Source organism: Crassostrea angulata, chromosome 6 (genome assembly GCF_025612915.1).
Source record: "Crassostrea angulata isolate pt1a10 chromosome 6, ASM2561291v2, whole genome shotgun sequence".
Lineage (NCBI taxonomy): Eukaryota > Metazoa > Mollusca > Bivalvia > Ostreida > Ostreidae > Magallana > Magallana angulata.
The window spans coordinates 19,279,564-19,297,000 of record NC_069116.1 but is presented as its reverse complement, the minus strand read 5'-3'; the positions used below and the strand labels follow the sequence as shown (position 1 = coordinate 19,297,000).

Here is a 17,437-nt window from a genome sequence, read left to right as displayed (position 1 = left end):
GTGCGTTTTAAACAACTTAACATTTATTCAACAGTCTCTAAAACTTTAACAAATATTATGACATCGTGAAATAAATAACAGAAATGATATGAGTGAATGAAACATGTACACACTTACAAAACATTTTTCAATGTTTTGACAATATCATGAACTATTCGCACACCAACATTGAGCTTTAAAGGTCCATGTGGAAAAAACAACGCATTATGAAAAGCCTCTGGGTAGTAGGCAAGGTGCGCCTCTTCCTCTATTTGATTTAATCGCTCATAGAACATGATGCCATCGTCTCTAACAAAGTCGTACCCACACACCATAATGTAAGTGTATGGTAAATTTTCCAGGTGCTCGTCGTCTGCGAGTAATGGGGACACCAGTGGGTCAAGGATGACGTTTTTAATCTTTTCAAACAATTCCTCATCCCCCGTATCCATTGGCTGTTCCATATTTTCGCGTATTTTTTCTTCACGCACGTACCGCCTGGGAAGCCATAACGTCTGATCCGCGTACTCATTTTGAAGAGATTGTTTAAAAGCTGGAGATGTGTGGTTGTTATATCTGAGGTAGCTTAAGTATTTTGGTTCGAGCCCGAGATAGTTTATGACGAACATCAATGAATTTGGATCATGGATGCTTCGATTTAAATACATGGTGTTTTCATTAAAAGCTGTGGTGTTGAAATTAACAAACTGAAGTGATGGAACAAGCAACATTTGCATGGCTATTTTCGATTTCAGTCGAAGAGAGATTGCGGCAGCCATGTTGCCACCAGCACTATCTCCTCCAACTGCAATGCGGCTTTTATCTATGCCCATGGCTTTGCTGTTTTCTATGACATATTCCACAACTTCAAGGCAGTCATTTAGCGGTATTGGGAACGGGTACTGTGGACTTAATCTGTAACTAAAAAGAAAATGTCCATATCAATATACAAACACTTCACATTATACATAACATACATACATCACATTAATGATTAGAACATCTTCTCTAAAACCAATATTCACGAAGAATCTAAGTTTCTGCGAAATGAAGGGTAAAATGAGAGAATGCTTACTTGACTGATATCACCACGGTTCCACTGTCACTTGATATTTTCCTCATCAAAGGGTCATAGGAATCTGTTCATCAAAGGTTCCAAATTAGGTTTATAATTACATAGAATTCCTTTCTCGTACATGATACAAAAATAGCAACAGAAAAAATGTTTTTATTACCAATATACTTCACATGGTACAACAATAGTTAAACTTGTCTTGTTTTTTTTTTTCTTTCATTTGATAATTTACATAATATTTTTCATCATATTAAGAAAATTCATAGTTAGAAAAATACAATTTCAAAAGAAGTGGGGATCTAAATCGTATTATTTTTCTTACGCTCGCCTACAAATCCATCTTCACTAGCCAATAGTTTCTGGTCCGCATCGTTCTTAACCCTTGGCTAGCGAAGATGCCACAAATCCTGATTGTTGTTGGTTGGGTAAAGGGGGGGGGGGGGGGTTAGGGTGTCTTACCGACGGACAACAAACTCCAGCCCCCGCCGTGGAGGTAGATGAGGACCGGCCTATCTGTCCGACCCAGCCCGCTCACTGGCTCGTAGACCTTCACTCGGATGTCCCGGATGTGAGTGTCCGTAATCTGATAAATAAAGCAAATAAGAATATATTTATATTTAAACAACACTTTTAAATCTTTTTATAAATACCGGTCTAAAAGTGTTTTAGTTGAAAAGATAATAAAATAATTCTAATGATGCAGACACTAACATGAAATTAAAATAATCAAATTTCTTCGTGAAATAATAACAAAATTTAGCATATCGGTAATATATCAACAATTTCAGCTTTAAAATCATACGTAATAATTTTTCCCGTTTTATTTTTGAAATCATTTATTTCTTACGTCAATTTCTTTATGTCAACCATACTGAAACTTTAAAATTAAATCAATAATCCAGCAAAAAAAAACACACACAAAAATAATAATCGCACAGACAACTATAACAATAAATTAAGCCAACAAAAACAACAGACTGATCATGATTTTTATAGCGTAAATTGGCGTAATCTAAGATCCTTCAAGCTACCGTATTTTGATATCTTGCAATTATGATCAAAGAACATCATCAGAGATGCACGCCAAAAGAGAAAAGAATGAAGAATCTAATATTAATTAGTTTGCATATAATATTACAAACATGAATATTCTTAGATTTGTATTTTAATGAGGCTAGATAGTCCTGGCATTTCTACCTCCATAAAAAAGAAAGCAATGATGTGGATCAAATCAATAATTTATCAGAATTTAATAGAATAGAATTAGGCCTAATTTTTATTGCGTTTGCAAAGATTTTAAATTGTGTTAAGTAAGTGTATAGACCAGCCTCCTCAACTAATTTGTGGCTAATAATACTGTTGCTTCAATAAAAAAAATTATATATAATAATTACAAGTCTGAAGATAAAACTTGAGTTACCTTTAGTCTGGGATCGTATGGAGCAATCCCCCAAGGGAATCCTGTCACCATCGTAAGAACGAACCAATCAGCGATCTTTCTGACGAAGTCTGAAAATGGTTCCGTAATTCCCAAGCAGACCAAGACGTTTACCTAAAAAATGAAATTCCATATGATACGGTATTTTGACAACAATAGTTGAACGTAAGTTTATTCGTATACGAACATACTAAGTTCAAATTCAAGCTTCACATCTTCACCAAAAGAAAACCACTCAATAATATATTTAAGAACGTAACACTAGTACTAGGCAAGAAATTACGTGAATCCACGCCCTTAACTCCTTAAAGTTCGTTTTACTCTTCAGATACATTTGTATTTTAAAAAAAATAATTTTATGCCTGTCAACAAACAATAAAATATCGACATGTAACAACATTATTGTTGTCTTTTAAATCCTCTATAGCAATTTGTTTGTACATTATTTCATGATTTTATTTTTGTAAATCGTTACAACAAAGTTCATCGTTTACACACAAACACATTGAGGAAATGGAAAAGTTGCACTTAAAAAGAGTAAGTGAGTATATAGGGGCTATATGGTTTGTTCCTACGATTCAGTACAAAGCAATTGAACCGTTACTATTAATTCTCTTTCTGTGGGTAAGAATTTCTTGTAGCGATATGTATAGATCTATTATACAATTTATTTCTAAACACTGTGAAGGACATTGTATATACATATACTAGTTAATCTATTTTAAATATATTAATCCTGACTAGGTGATTGGCCCTAACGATATAATGTAATATTAAATACAGTATGACGAATTTCCCTATATTTAGAAAGAGGCAAGACAGTTTAGGTCTATTTCTTGAGTGCCTTTGACACTCATGACGATACCATACCGTGTGTCCGTAAGTCTTCATCATCGCGTCCATCACTTTCACCTTGAACTTTTCGGGGATGGGCTCCGGAACACGTGCGTCCAGATAGAAGTACAAGAAAAGCGCGACGAGCACCACCAGCGGCGGGATAGTTCCACACGAGTAGTTGTTGTAGGCCATGCTGCCTCTCTGGGGATCCCGAGAGACCATGATAGATTCAGTGATAATAATCCCACTCACTCCAATGAAGTCGACATGATCCTTAATGATCCCTTGATTGTTAACTGACCAAAGTGAACTGATAATTCGATAAGTTAATAGTGACACAGATAATGAAACAGATAAGAAATATATCGTTATAGCTATATACTGTATATTATAATTTCCCAGTTTTCACATAATTTTTCCTCCGATAGTCCGACTCTCCTGTCGCATAGAACAATTGGTATGGTACATCTAGCTGTCAAGGTACTATTGCAAAATGGGTCACGTGTTCACAGTCAATTGACTTTTGACCCACATGTGCAAGTACTTTGTTACTTTTCATCCCTTTTGATAATATTATGTCATATGTTTGACTGTGTGGTAAACAAAAGCAGAACTCGTTTGACCTACTGTACTGTGAATGAGCGGGCAAAGACCGACGGGCGTTATATAACATGCCCGCATATATAAGGAGTGTGAAATCAAAGTCTCAAGTCGATGTACTATAGTTTCCACTGAAATATAAAGATATTACACGCAGTGCGTCAATATTTGACTAGCTAACATCCTAAACATAGCAAACATATAATTCATTTGTTTTCTGTTTTGGAACACATTTTTCAAGTGCCACTTTTCAGTCTGAGTATCGTCATAAATACAGAGTACTCAGTGCAGGGTTACTTGGACTTTGGACTTATCTATTGTAGCTAGCTTGCCTATTCATATAAATAGGCTGTATTGTAAATTTATCACCTCAGCTTGAAGTAGATTTTCAATTTGAGTGATACTATTAAACTTTCAATTCCTGATGAAATTGAAACCGCACTTTCATTCGAAACTATACCTTTTTCAGAGAAACAACAGAATTCCAACCTTTGGTTACATCACATACTTCTGCTACTGAACCGTTGAATACGTATTGAGCTTATAGTTTTGACTTTTCTTTATGGTATTCGGAGAGTATAACGTTTAGAATTGTGGTGGATTCCAGTGAATGGTAAACTGGTATTGGATAATCAAAGTCGCCCCGTACATGAATATGATCTTTGATCTTTTGAAAATTATTGATAAAATTATGATCGATAAAAATCTTTAAAAGTGTCAGTTTAGTATCTTTATTTCAGTATCTTTATTGATTAGCCCTTGTTGTATTACGTTTCTTACCACCCCCTGAAAAATATGTTTTAACTCAACCAATAAACTCCAACACATAAGTACATGTACTTGTTATTTCATACTATTTATAGTATACGCATGTGTACACATCTAAGTGTTTAATCAGTAATCTATGTATAAAAAGTATGACACAGCTACTATTAATATGGAAACTGTTGTTTTAAAATTTTACTCATTAGTGAGGTTTTATTTCTGTGATGAGCTACTGTTTCACAAGGTAAGAAAGAAGTACGGTTGGGCCAGGGGGGGGGGGGGGGGTGTAGCCAGTGTTACTTTTAGGACAATGAAATACAAAACATACGACACCATTTTTTGTATTAAGGACAAAAACTTAGTTTGTGCCTTTAAAACACACTAGCCTTTAAATTAAAATCTTCTGTGCACATAATAATACATATGGGTATACCTTTATTTAGAAGCTATCTTATTTTTATAGACATTTATTACCATACCAAGTAATAATAGCAAAACATGTGCATGAGCATATGGATCAAAAACAAATATGTTTAAATACAAATATTCACATAAAAGATGGACATAAAAATGTTAAAATATGAAATTTACTTTGTCAATGAAATAAAAATAACTATTTAGTGTTATAATTTACAGTAAAAAAGACTGATGGACAATCATGTTAAAACATATCAAAAACAGTAGAAATTCTCTCAAAACACTTTTTTTTTTAAAACAGAAGTTGAAGTTTTTCCAAATCAGATGTACACTTTTTGTAAGGTTCTTAACTGTCTAAAACTATCTAACAAATGGTAAATATTTACTAAATAAAATCAAGATTAAAACATAGTTTTCTTTAATTATGTTTGCTAATCAACATCAATAAAAATGCAGACAAAACAATGCACAATAAAAACAAGCTTACAAACACAAAATAAAACAACAAAACGTCTATAGCTGATATACAGGTATGATTTCCTACCATCTGGTATTTACTGTATACAGCTACTTCATTGCCCTTGTTTTGTTTTCATCTCATTTTTCCTTAATGACAAAGGGTGAATTCAAAATGAATACTGCAGCTTACGTATATGCATCCCTTGGAACACAAGTTTTCAGGGGAAATATCAAAACTGAGAGAAATCTTTTTTGCAAATGTGACTGGGTGAAAATAACCTGGGCAAAATAAGCCTGCATATGGTACATGTATATTCCTCATCAATAATCATGAAACAGAAATACAGAGATAACAGTACATATATGTATAAATATGTATCTATCTAAACATGTATTTTTTTGTTGAATGTTAATTCTCATGCTTCTACAGCTACAGATCTTTCAAATCTATAGAAGTGAGCAGTGATTTAATTGAACACATGACCTGGTGTCTGTATGGGTGTTATACAATCTATATCTCGTAATCTTTCCACAGACTGAAAGGAGAAATTACAACTAATGAATACAAGACATTTAAAGATAAAAAAAAAAATATGGATATACCCGTTTAAAATCTTAATTTACAGAATGTTAACAATTGTCGCTTAAACAACCGCAAAATTATAGCTAACAATAAATCATATGACCAAGTCTAAAACCTTATGAACGCATTTAACTTCTTAATTGGAATGGTTATAACTCATTTTTTTTTTATAGGTAACTTTAAGTTGCAATAAATCTTACCACATCTGGTATTCTTCATCTTTGTTTTTTAGAAGAATGTCTTTGACTTCATCAGGGGGATTTAAACCATGTTTTTGAGCCCTTTCCCATCGTTCTAATCGTGTAATTCCTAAAAAAAAAAAAAAAAAATACTTACTGTAACACTTATTTTCGACCCCCCTTTTTTTTAAATCATTAAATATTTTCTGAATTTTGATACCATTACATGTTCTAGAAGGTTAAAACACATGCAACACTTCAGGAGCATTTTATAATTGATTGGACCACATATAAATATAATGGTTTTAAAAATATATCGAAAAAGCACATAGAAACTGGAAATAGTTAATAATTTGACAGATATGATTTTATAATATCTAAATACTATGTTTCAGAAAATACAATCAGAAAAACTTTGTTAGACCTTTCACCATTTTTGCCATTATTTTTTTGTGCCTGTGTGATGTTGAAATCCAGACAATTAAAATTTAAAAAATATATATATAATTGCAATTAAATCAATATTTTGTATAAATTCAGAGCTAATATTACTGAAACTTACCAGTACAGGGCCCAAACTCTAAAGTAAGGTCAAAGTTCTTTAGGATTTGTAGATCATCAATGGAGTCTACAGCTGCCTGATCGTGTGTACTAGTTGATGGCAGCTGATCAGAATCTTGGGGAAAAAATCATAAATTATTCAATGGATACTAGTTTTGCATATCAACATAATATAAAGCATTATACATGTACTTGTGTAAAGTGTAAAACACTAAGCCTCATATGATTCAAGTTCTGGTATATCATAGCAGATCATGAATAGAAAAAAACCCAGCTCTTTAACTTAATTTTTTTGTAAACAAATCACATAAGGTAGTGCTTTAAAAAAATTTTAAGACAAAAACTTGATTTTTCTTTTTAGAAAGCTTATACTATGGTTTACCTTTCACTCAGATTACCAGTAGGTAGATTTCTTTATAATCTACTTCAAAATTTATTAAATATTTGCTTGTTGTTCAAATTCACCTAGAAAATCCTCCCTATATATATTTGACGAGATGTCATCAAATTTAAGCTCATTTTAAAATTCCAGATCATTAAAAACTACATTTTTTTTCCAAAGCAGTATTTAGAACTATTTCAACAAGAGCTTGGACTTTGGGTGGTTGTGTCAAACAGCAATATGACGTAAGCCTGTCTTTTTCATTGCTGGCCACTCAGCCATGGCTCTTTGAAATCAACAAGATTTTTCCGGCTTTTGAGCTAAGACTACGCAATCGGTGCATATTTCGCTTGAAACCGCGTCATTTTAACTTGCTTTGACGCAAGAAATAGATAGCTTGCTCTACTGAAAGTCCAAAGTCTTGTTAAAATGGTTCTAATAAATGTTTGTCTTAGGTTATACTCATGCTCAGACACATAGAGTCCATCTCACTTCACTAGTGAAACTGACTGTAGATACAAAAAAAAAAGATATGAATAATTTTACTTCCTTTTATAATTCTTTGTAGATTACATGTACTTAGCATTCAGGAATTTCTTATTTGGATAAAAGAAGTATGCGTTTGAAATATGTACTTGTGAATTAAAAGAAGTGTGTGCAAATTAATTATACATACACCGGGGTTTATAATTGTAGCTAGTCAAACAGCTTTAGTCAGTACATGATTCAGACTGACGTAACTGCAGAAACTAGCAATATTAGCTCAGGGTTCTTGCTAACTTCAAATGCCAGTGCTACTTTCAAGCCAAAGATTCCTGTTACTTAGCATTCAATAAAGAAGTCAACACCAGGAAGTATATTATCTTGTGAATGTAAAGTATTAAGCCAAGCAGCTTAATTCAAGATGACTTACAGCAAAATGCAAGCGACCATAAGAAAGTACATGTATATATGTACCAAGTTCACAAAATACATTGTTTCTTCACCATGACAACTATAAATGCTAAGAAAGGCATTAACTACAAATCTTTAACACAATTTCTCATGAAAAGGTTGACAGCAGGTGAAGATTGACCAATAAAAGTAATTGTAAGTTCAAATAAATCTCAAATGCAAAACAGCTTTTAACAAGCTTCAGCAACTGATACAGTTTAGTAAATTAGTATGAATATAATAATTATCTATGACAACATATTCGTGGATTCGCAATCGCACATATATATAACAAATAAGTTCTATTCAGTTATATAGTACATACACTGATACATCAATGATCAGGACTGGAATATTTTTAATGTCTTAAACCATTTGATTATTTTTTACTATAAGGAGTCGCCGTTTACCTTTCATGGACTTTTGTCCCCTATTTGGTTTCTTGACTATCGGAAATGCGTTTGTTATCTGTTTTGCGGCCATGGCAGAATATCTAAGTTTTGTTGTAGTTAGGACGATATCAATTTTCAGGTTGTTTTACGATATTACGTCATATCCGGTTTACAAGTTTTCATTAAAATTTACTTGGATGTTTCGTCATTTTTCAATTTTGTTTAATTTCAGTATGTGAATGAGATTTCATAAGATTGAAATGAAAAATATCTTTACTCTGTTAATGTTACTGTTCTACAAATTGAAACAATAGCGTCCTTTCCATATTAGAACCATGGGGAAGTAATCGATACAATGAAGTAATGTGCATGCGCATTGACACGAAAGGAAATCAAGATTTGTGTGAAGTCCTCCCAAAGAGGGGTCTGCAGTTCAGGCTCAGTGATCTTTCGATACTTTAATTATCGAAATAACCACAGTATATTTGGTAATTGAATACATTGTTACTTATTGTAAAATGAGCTGTTTTCCGTTATAGTGAAATGTCATACAACTAAAGCTATTTAAGATGTAAGATGGCGGGTCATTTTTGCATAATTTTATGCACGGTTTTGTGGAATAAATCATCAAATGAAACTATGTCCTAAACGACCTCCAATGTTTTGGAAAGTGACTATAAAAGTTTCTTGTAGTCTTACAATAGATCAAGTGTCAATCGCTGAATTAATTTATTTGAGTCTTGTTGTAAATATGCATGTTTACAATCATCATGATTATAATTATTTGCAAGGAATTGTCACATCATATATGAGGCATCAAAACACTTATTTATATAACCAGGCAATGTATGAAATTAAATATAGGAGTCATACATTTTTGTTGATTGAAACATCAAATCGCAATATGCTGTAAGCACTCTGTCCCAGGTTTTTAATGCCTTCAGTTCTTGTTGATTTTCTTGAAAATTCTTATGCATATATGCCAAGAACATTTGCAATAGATGTAAGGTAAAATCTCCAAAATTTTCTCTTTGACACTTGACATGAAATTAACAAGAATGGTAACAAATTTCTAAATGGAATATTATCCATTCATCATTTCTCGGAACAAACAAGGACTTGCAAATCATTTGAAATGATTTAAGACTTTATATGTAGTTAGTTGTGTCCTTCACCATGACACAATAGAGGGGACTTCTTGGACTCTTTTCATTCTATTGATTGAACAAAGGTTGGATGTAAATATTTATGTGAATATGAAAATATTGTGTAAAATGTGAAGGAAATTGGAACCTGTGATAAAGTGTTAATAAGGTTTTTCTAATGAAATGAAAAATAAGAGAATTTTGTAAGCATTGCATGATTGATTTGATTTTGGCTAACATTTACGACAAAAAATCCACACTTGATCCACCCTTTTTGATCAATGTGATTATAATGTTTAAGCAAGCAAATAGAAATTCTCTTGGATAAAAATGCTATAGCTATGCATTAAATTTAAACAGTTTTTAAAACAAAAGAATAGAAAAACTATGGTAGGCTGCAGAGAAAATGAAAGCAAACTTATGAGTACTAGGGAATTATTAGAAGTCATGGTGGGTCAATTTTTGTGGTATTCATAAGTAGTCCTACCCCACAAATTTATATCTTTGACGAAAACAAAATTGAGAAGTGTTATCTAACTGAAACTGCATCCATGAAATTACATCCCCACAAATAAGCAAAAAAATGCAATCCACAAAAATTGGCCCCCACAATTTTGAAAGATTGCTTACTACATGTATTTGTTATGACATTAATTATTATTAGATCTGAAGTGTGCCAACCTTGTAACACATTTTAAGTTTCTATTCTATATTGTAAACTTAACATGTTGTCTTATTCATATTTCAGGTTGGTTTTTGAAAATGAAATAAAAAAGACCCCTTTTAAATTCTCCTGACGTTTCGGAAGTATTCAAAACAAAAATGGTTTTATCACAAAGACAAAAAGATGAATTGTAAGTACACAAAACTAAATGCATATTTTTAGCCAGTGTAATAAATTTTTTTTTTCCATTGATTGTCTCATTATATATTTGGTTATTTTTTATGCAGAAACAGAGCTATTGCTGATTATCTTAGCTCAAATGGATACCTTTCAGCACTAGGTGAATTTCAAAAAGAAGCCAGTTTGGTAAGTTTGTAGGTTCCTGTTGTAAAATCATCCATTCTTTCAAAAAATCATGAGAAATTTTGGGTTTTTTTTCGTGATTTGCATTCTTAAAGATATTTTAATGAAAAATTTAACTCTGCAGCCAGGAGATATAGATAAGAAATATGGCGGCTTGCTTGAAAAGAAATGGACGTCAGTTATCAGATTACAGAAAAAGGTATGTACATATTGAAAAGCAGACAGGATGGGTAAATTTGACAAGTCAATTAATTTTTCAAAATGTACTGTAAACTATGTTTGGATATTTACGGTACTAAAAAATATAAAAGAAGAAAACAAAAGTCAACACAAGTGAATAAAAGCATGAATAGGAAAGGACTTTATAAAATTTACAAGTTCATGTGTGAAAAGCATGTTCAAGAGTTTTAGTTAATATGACAGCATCAGTAAAATGTATCAGACAAGGCAAACATAAAGAGAGGATATGTTATTGTAGGTCATGGACCTAGAAGCAAAGCTGTCTGAAGCAGAGAAAGAGTACAATTCAGGAGGGCCGTCTCGTGACCGTCGCAGTCCAGCAGAGTGGATCCCCCGACCCCCAGAGAGGTACACGCTCAGCGGTCACAGAAGCCCAGTCACAAGGGTCGTGTTTCACCCTACTTATAGCATCATGGTGTCATCCAGTGAAGATGCAACAATTAAGGTTACTTTTTGTTCTTGCATGGTTTTAGCTTTGCTGTACGGGTTTATATTTTGAGAGAAAATTCTATAAAATAGACACATGTTTGTATATTTGCCTTTCCAACAGCTTTGGGATTATGAGACTGGTGACTATGAAAGAACTTTAAAAGGCCATACAGATACTGTGCAGGACATAGCTTTTGATCACACCGGAAAATTTTTGGGTAAATCATCTTTATAATAATATGAACAGTTTTAATTATTCTGAACCCAACATTTTGGTCTTATATAAAGTCAACATTGTAAAAATAAAAATGTTTAATTGCTAAGTACTACAGCCATCAGTAAATTAAGTAAATTGAAACCCATTTTGTCTGAAATCAGACATCAATTTGATATTATAATTGTAAAGAAAACTAAATTCAAGAAAAAAAAGCTTCTGAAATAAAGGTATTTCTGTGGTAACTATTCCCCAAGAAATAAATTTTTCTTGTTTATTTTTATTTTTCAGCATCCTGCTCTGCTGATATGAAAATTAAACTTTGGGACTTCACATCATATGAGTGTGTCAAAACTCTGTATGGTAGGTATATTGTAGATCAATTTATGCATTGCAATAACATTGCAGTGAACAAAATTAAGACATCAGTTACATTCAAGCATGTACATATATGCTGCAGGTCATGATCACAATGTGTCCAGTATTTCGTTTGTGCCAAGTGGAGATCATCTTGTTTCCTCTTCCAGAGACAAAACCATCAAAATGTGGGATGTCAGCACAGGGTAGGCATAACATGACTATTTCATGTTTTTATTACAAATTGTATAAAATATACACTTCTATTTAAGGAAGCAGGAAATATTTTTAAAGCATTGATGCCTAAGATATCCTCCTTTCTTTTCAGGAAGAGCCTTCTTTCTTTTATTTTTTTTCACATTTTTTTTTTTGACTCCTTGTTTCATACATGATAGAATTTCATATAAATGTACATGCATGTTTCAATTTTATGGTACAGTGTATGTTATTTTAATGACCAGATTTTGTGTGAAAACCTTCACCGGCCATAGAGAATGGGTGAGAATGGTCAGAGTCTACCATGATGGATCACTCTTGGCCAGCTGTTCAAATGACCAGGTATATTACAGAAAATGCATTTTTTTTTATTTGTAGACCAAGATAAATATTGGGAGATGAATTGTTTATGTACCTCATAATGAAACAATTTATTTTTTTATGTGAACAAGAGGCAATACAGTATGTTACCTCTAAACTATTTTACATTATGCAAAGGAAATGTTTCAGCTTTGTACATCAATTAAATACAATAATGGATTGTCATTCATTGTATTTGATTCAAAGATTTACACATGTACTTATAATTGAAATCTTTGTCCTTGCAATGACTGACAAAATTTTGATCCCTTTGAAGTCATTCAATACTCCTTTATTCATGAATATTCTCTTATTTTCAGACTGTTAGAATTTGGGTAACCGCCACCACAGAATGTAAAATGGAGTTACGAGAACATGAGCATGTTGTTGAGTGCATCGCCTGGGCCCCTGAGTCTGCTCAGCCAACAATTAACGAAGCAATCAGTGTTGATGTGAGTTGTTAAGATGGTAACGAACAGTGAAAGCAAATCTATTGTGACAGTCTATAGTATAGTAAATGAAACATCGTTGGTGTGTGTTTTATTTTAGAACAAGAAGGAGAAGAGATCTGGTCCATTTCTGATATCTGGATCACGTGACAAAACAATCAAGATGTGGGACGTTAGTGTGGGACTGTGTTTGTTCACTTTGGTAAGTGATGATGTTCCACTGTAAAGGGAACTTCAACCATGATTTTGTTTTAAAAGACATTTAGATTTAGTTTTTTAAAAAAAGAAAGGTAATTTACCATAATTTTCTTTTATCAGGTCTTGATAAAGATGATTATCTACCTTTCAATGCTCTTTTTGAAATATTTTTTTCAAAGCCATAACCACTAAATTCATTTTCAAAAAACTCTGCTTTCAAGGCTGGTATTTTATATTGAGACCTCTTTGTATTTTTGTACAGACGGGACATGACAACTGGGTGAGGGGACTGGTGTTCCACCCAGGTGGCAAGTATATCCTGAGTGCCTCGGACGACAAGACCCTGAGAGTATGGGACATCAAAAACAAGAGGAACCACAAAACCCTGGAGGCCCACTCCCATTTCACAACCTCTTTAGGTAATTTGATTCTTGACCTTTTGAACTATCTTATATATATTGATAAGAATTAAGATCATAATTCGGCTTTGAACATATTGTATGGTGTAATCAATGGATCAGATACAAATTCTTACAACTTACTTCTCAGTGTCTGTATATACATGTACATTGTAAATCATTTGATGTGTTTAATGCATGGGATACTTTATTTCAGATATGCACAAGAATGCTCCATTTGTGATAACTGGCTCTGTCGACCAGACGATCAAAGTATGGGAGTGTCGTTAGGAACCAAATTGGCTTTATCAGACTTTAGTACTGAACTATATAGTTATTTATTACTGCATCATTGTGCTCTTTAAACCTGCAAACCACCTCAGTCTTGAGCTGGCAGGATCATATTTGTCTCGACTCTTGCATACTCAGCTTGCTACTGTGTATATCTGCATTTCCCCTACCCCTGTTGTGCTGTAATTGGAATAGCATTGAGCTGTTCAGTGTCATTTTTAAAACCATGTGAAGTTTTACTAAACCCAGCAGGGGCTAAACATTCATGTTTTGAGCCTTTTTAAAAAAATCATTATGCAGTGTCATCAATGGGAAATGTGTATTATGGCAAGAGAATAACCAGATATGTGTGCATATCAAAGATGCCAGTAAACTCCAGGGTGAATTGAGTGTTCAGTTGGTTACATACTCAGGATTTCGAGTCCCGTGTTCAAACCCACATTAAGTGATCTCGGAAAGTTAGATGTCAGATTTTTGCTGGACAGTTGTTTCTGCGTTCTTGGTGAAGGGAGAAATGTGAGTTGAAACACAACTCAAGTATAGTCATCTATGTATCTTACTGGTGTAACAGTAGGAGGGGTGTCATATAGATAAACAACATTGTAATAGTTATATTCAAAGATACTTAGATCCCATTTCATACTGCTGATGTGGATTAGCATAGGAAACACATTTAAGTATTTCTTCATCTTCAATGTTAAAAAAGGTTTTGGATCATTTTCTTTAAAGAAGTTTCCATTTTCTGAAGATTCCTCACCCCAAATTTATGTAACTCTGTGCATGTATGTGTATTAAACAGACTCTCTTGCAATATGTTATTCACAAGCAACTCTTGTCAAAAATAAACAGCTGTTTTCTTTGTGATTTGAAATGGGTGTGAATCATTATGATGTACATGTACCTGTATTTAGAAACATTAGCTTTTATGTGATTTTTCTTTTTTGTGGTTAATATTTAATTAGACAGTGTCTGTATTGATTTGGAAATATCTGTACCATTCAGTGTGTATAGTATTTATGCATATGTTCCCTATTATTCCATTCATTTCATTGCCAGTCACATTTACATGTAAAAGGCATGTCATTGATGCTGCTTTGTAAACAGGTTTTATTGAGGTACCGGTATATATTTTGTGTCGACTATCGGTACATTTGTACTTCTTTTTGACACTTTAATACAAGTTCACTTGAATTGTTGATGAAGTAACTACTGTCTTTCATACTAAACTGATAACATTAAACAGCAATATTCTAATGTATGTGATTATAACTGTATGAAAATTTTATCCAGTCTATTGCAATGTCTGGAAAAAACATCGGATCCTTTACTAAATTATCCTTAAAATTATTTTTTGAGTTGTGACTCCTGCCTTTTTTAGGATCAATATTATTTTGCCAGTATTCTACAGTATTATACAAATTAATTAATTGTTGTTCTTAAAGGTTGAAAGACAGTATTATCTTTTTCAACAATGTTTAGCACATCAGTATATGTGGAATAGAAATGGTGTTCTTTTCAAGATTTGAGGTTTGTTGTGACTGAACCAGTTAAGTAGACAACTGTTGACAATCAAAACAAACCTTTGTATCAAGAACTCAGGGAGACTCATACTCCATACCCTCCTTTAGCATGTTGCCAAAGGACCAACTTTGTGATTCAATCTTATCAATCCGCAATAGTCAATATCCTGTGGTTTATTTCATTAGTACTCTGTATATCCGTAGTTGATAACCGCAAGCTTTTATACTTGCCGAACCCGATGATATTACAGGTTCCAGGTGCTAACTGTCAACCTCCTCCAAGTATGAATTGTTTTGTTTTGTTATGTTTTCAGCTTGTTGACTGTGATAAACTTCATATTATATTTTTTCTACAAATCTGGTATTACAATGTCAATTTTGTTGAATTTTTTTTTTTTACATTGTTTCTTTTTTACTATTTAAATTGAATTTTGCTGAAGTTGTGTTCCATTGAATCCTCACAAGAAGGGTGTGGCATCTATGCAAAGGATGGGTGCTGGTGTGTGATGAATTTCTCCTAGGTTGAGATCTCCACATAATCAAACAGCTACAAATATGCAAATCAGGTCCATCAAACCGACCAAAACTTGAAACTGATTGCAGTTCAATTTGCCTGGTATGTGGACTTGAGATGTGTGGTTGTACCGGGTACGTGTATTTCATCTGTACTTGTATAAAATCTTAGTACAGCTGCAATACTGTAATGTTGATGCTATTTGTTGATCAAAAGGAAAAGTGAAAGAATCTGGTTTCATATTTACTTGTGGTGTCGCTAAATCACATTTCATGTCTTTAAGTAAATTTTTGCATTATGTGTTATAAATAATTAAATCAACTAAAAGTAATTCATTATTTAAAAATCAATTGTTTTTGGAGTATATTTTATAATTTATTACAGCTTTACTCAGAAAACAAACAAAAAAGAGAACCAAATTAATCCGTCATTCAATATTCATGTCATTGTGGTTTATAGTGTGTATTTATTGTGTTGATGTTTGTAGCAAAAGCATTGTTTTATTGCTTTGAGACTTTTCTTTAGTTTCGGTCCATAAAATCCTTTCTTTTCTTGTTTTTCTTGCCTACATTTTACCAAAACTAAATTGTTTGTGAATTATGTAGGCTGAATTGAGAGGATTTTTTGTGATAATTTTGTCTCTGTCAATGCACCAGCATGAAGAACAATTTGCACCAAACCATGGCCAATTAATCTGTTGATTTCAAACAGTCTGTAAACAAATCAATGCTTTTTGCTGTTTGTTAAGCTTTGTGTGATGTCAAATGAATATGCCAGCCTTAGACACAAATCCAAAGTGTAGACAATATTTGCTTGGGACAGAGTTGCTGTCCTGTGCAGTTTGTAGGTATGTGCCGATTTGTGGCTCTTTGAAGGGAGAAGTCGCATGACCTTTGTCAGTTGAGGATTTTTAATCTTTGATCTGATTGTTATTGTGTATTATGTCAATAAATCGTAATGCTAATTAACTTGTTATTTTTCATTGATTAATTTGGTCATTTTGTAATTGATTACTTTAATGTGGATTGTTCTACGTGTATTAATTATACCGGTATTGTAAACCAACTTTTATTAGCCTGCAAGAAATTTTTGGAAGATTCACTAGACCCTTGCCCTCCCGAATGTTTCTCACCATGAATCAGTTCTCCAATGTCTCTGGTATATTATTTTCAAGACAATCTTCTTGAAAATAAGTCGCGATGATTCAGCTTATCTCCTGTAATTTGTGAAATTGCCGTCATGAATAAAAGTTGGTTTACAGTACACATATCTATGGAGATCTGCAAACTGTTGAGTGTGCTTCCTTAAAATTTTATATTTGGGTATGTCTTAAGAGAATACTATCTGATGCATTTCATATACATGACTTCAATGTCAAAATTCTCAGATTGATCAGAGAATTTTTTGTTGAATCAATAAATGGTGATTTGGGGAAGGCAGTCCGCTGAATTTTTGGTTAGGTTGATGTAGCTTTCAATG

At 32.9% G+C, this 17,437-nt stretch overlaps 2 protein-coding genes across 2 annotated transcripts; one reads left to right on the top strand and one right to left on the bottom strand.

Moving 5' to 3' along the window:
• Nucleotides 1-3: 3 nt before the first annotated feature.
• LOC128186612 (neutral cholesterol ester hydrolase 1-like) lies at nucleotides 4-10,806 on the bottom strand. The gene is made up of 9 exons (XM_052856435.1): nucleotides 10,737-10,806; nucleotides 6,895-7,008; nucleotides 6,354-6,462; nucleotides 4,103-4,113; nucleotides 3,363-3,625; nucleotides 2,475-2,606; nucleotides 1,514-1,637; nucleotides 1,055-1,118; nucleotides 4-900 (listed from the first exon to the last, which is right to left on the bottom strand). Exons 1-9 carry the CDS (start codon nucleotides 10,804-10,806, stop codon nucleotides 114-116), a joined length of 1,674 nt encoding a protein of 557 aa, XP_052712395.1. The 3' UTR covers nucleotides 4-113.
• On the top strand, nucleotides 8,932-16,922 carry LOC128186610 (lissencephaly-1 homolog). The gene is made up of 13 exons (XM_052856433.1): nucleotides 8,932-9,088; nucleotides 10,494-10,599; nucleotides 10,697-10,775; nucleotides 10,897-10,971; nucleotides 11,251-11,457; nucleotides 11,563-11,659; nucleotides 11,947-12,018; nucleotides 12,116-12,218; nucleotides 12,474-12,570; nucleotides 12,909-13,040; nucleotides 13,138-13,239; nucleotides 13,498-13,654; nucleotides 13,851-16,922. Exons 2-13 carry the CDS (start codon nucleotides 10,568-10,570, stop codon nucleotides 13,922-13,924), a joined length of 1,227 nt encoding a protein of 408 aa, XP_052712393.1. The 5' UTR covers nucleotides 8,932-9,088; nucleotides 10,494-10,567; the 3' UTR covers nucleotides 13,925-16,922.
• The last annotated feature ends 515 nt before the right edge of the window (nucleotides 16,923-17,437 follow it).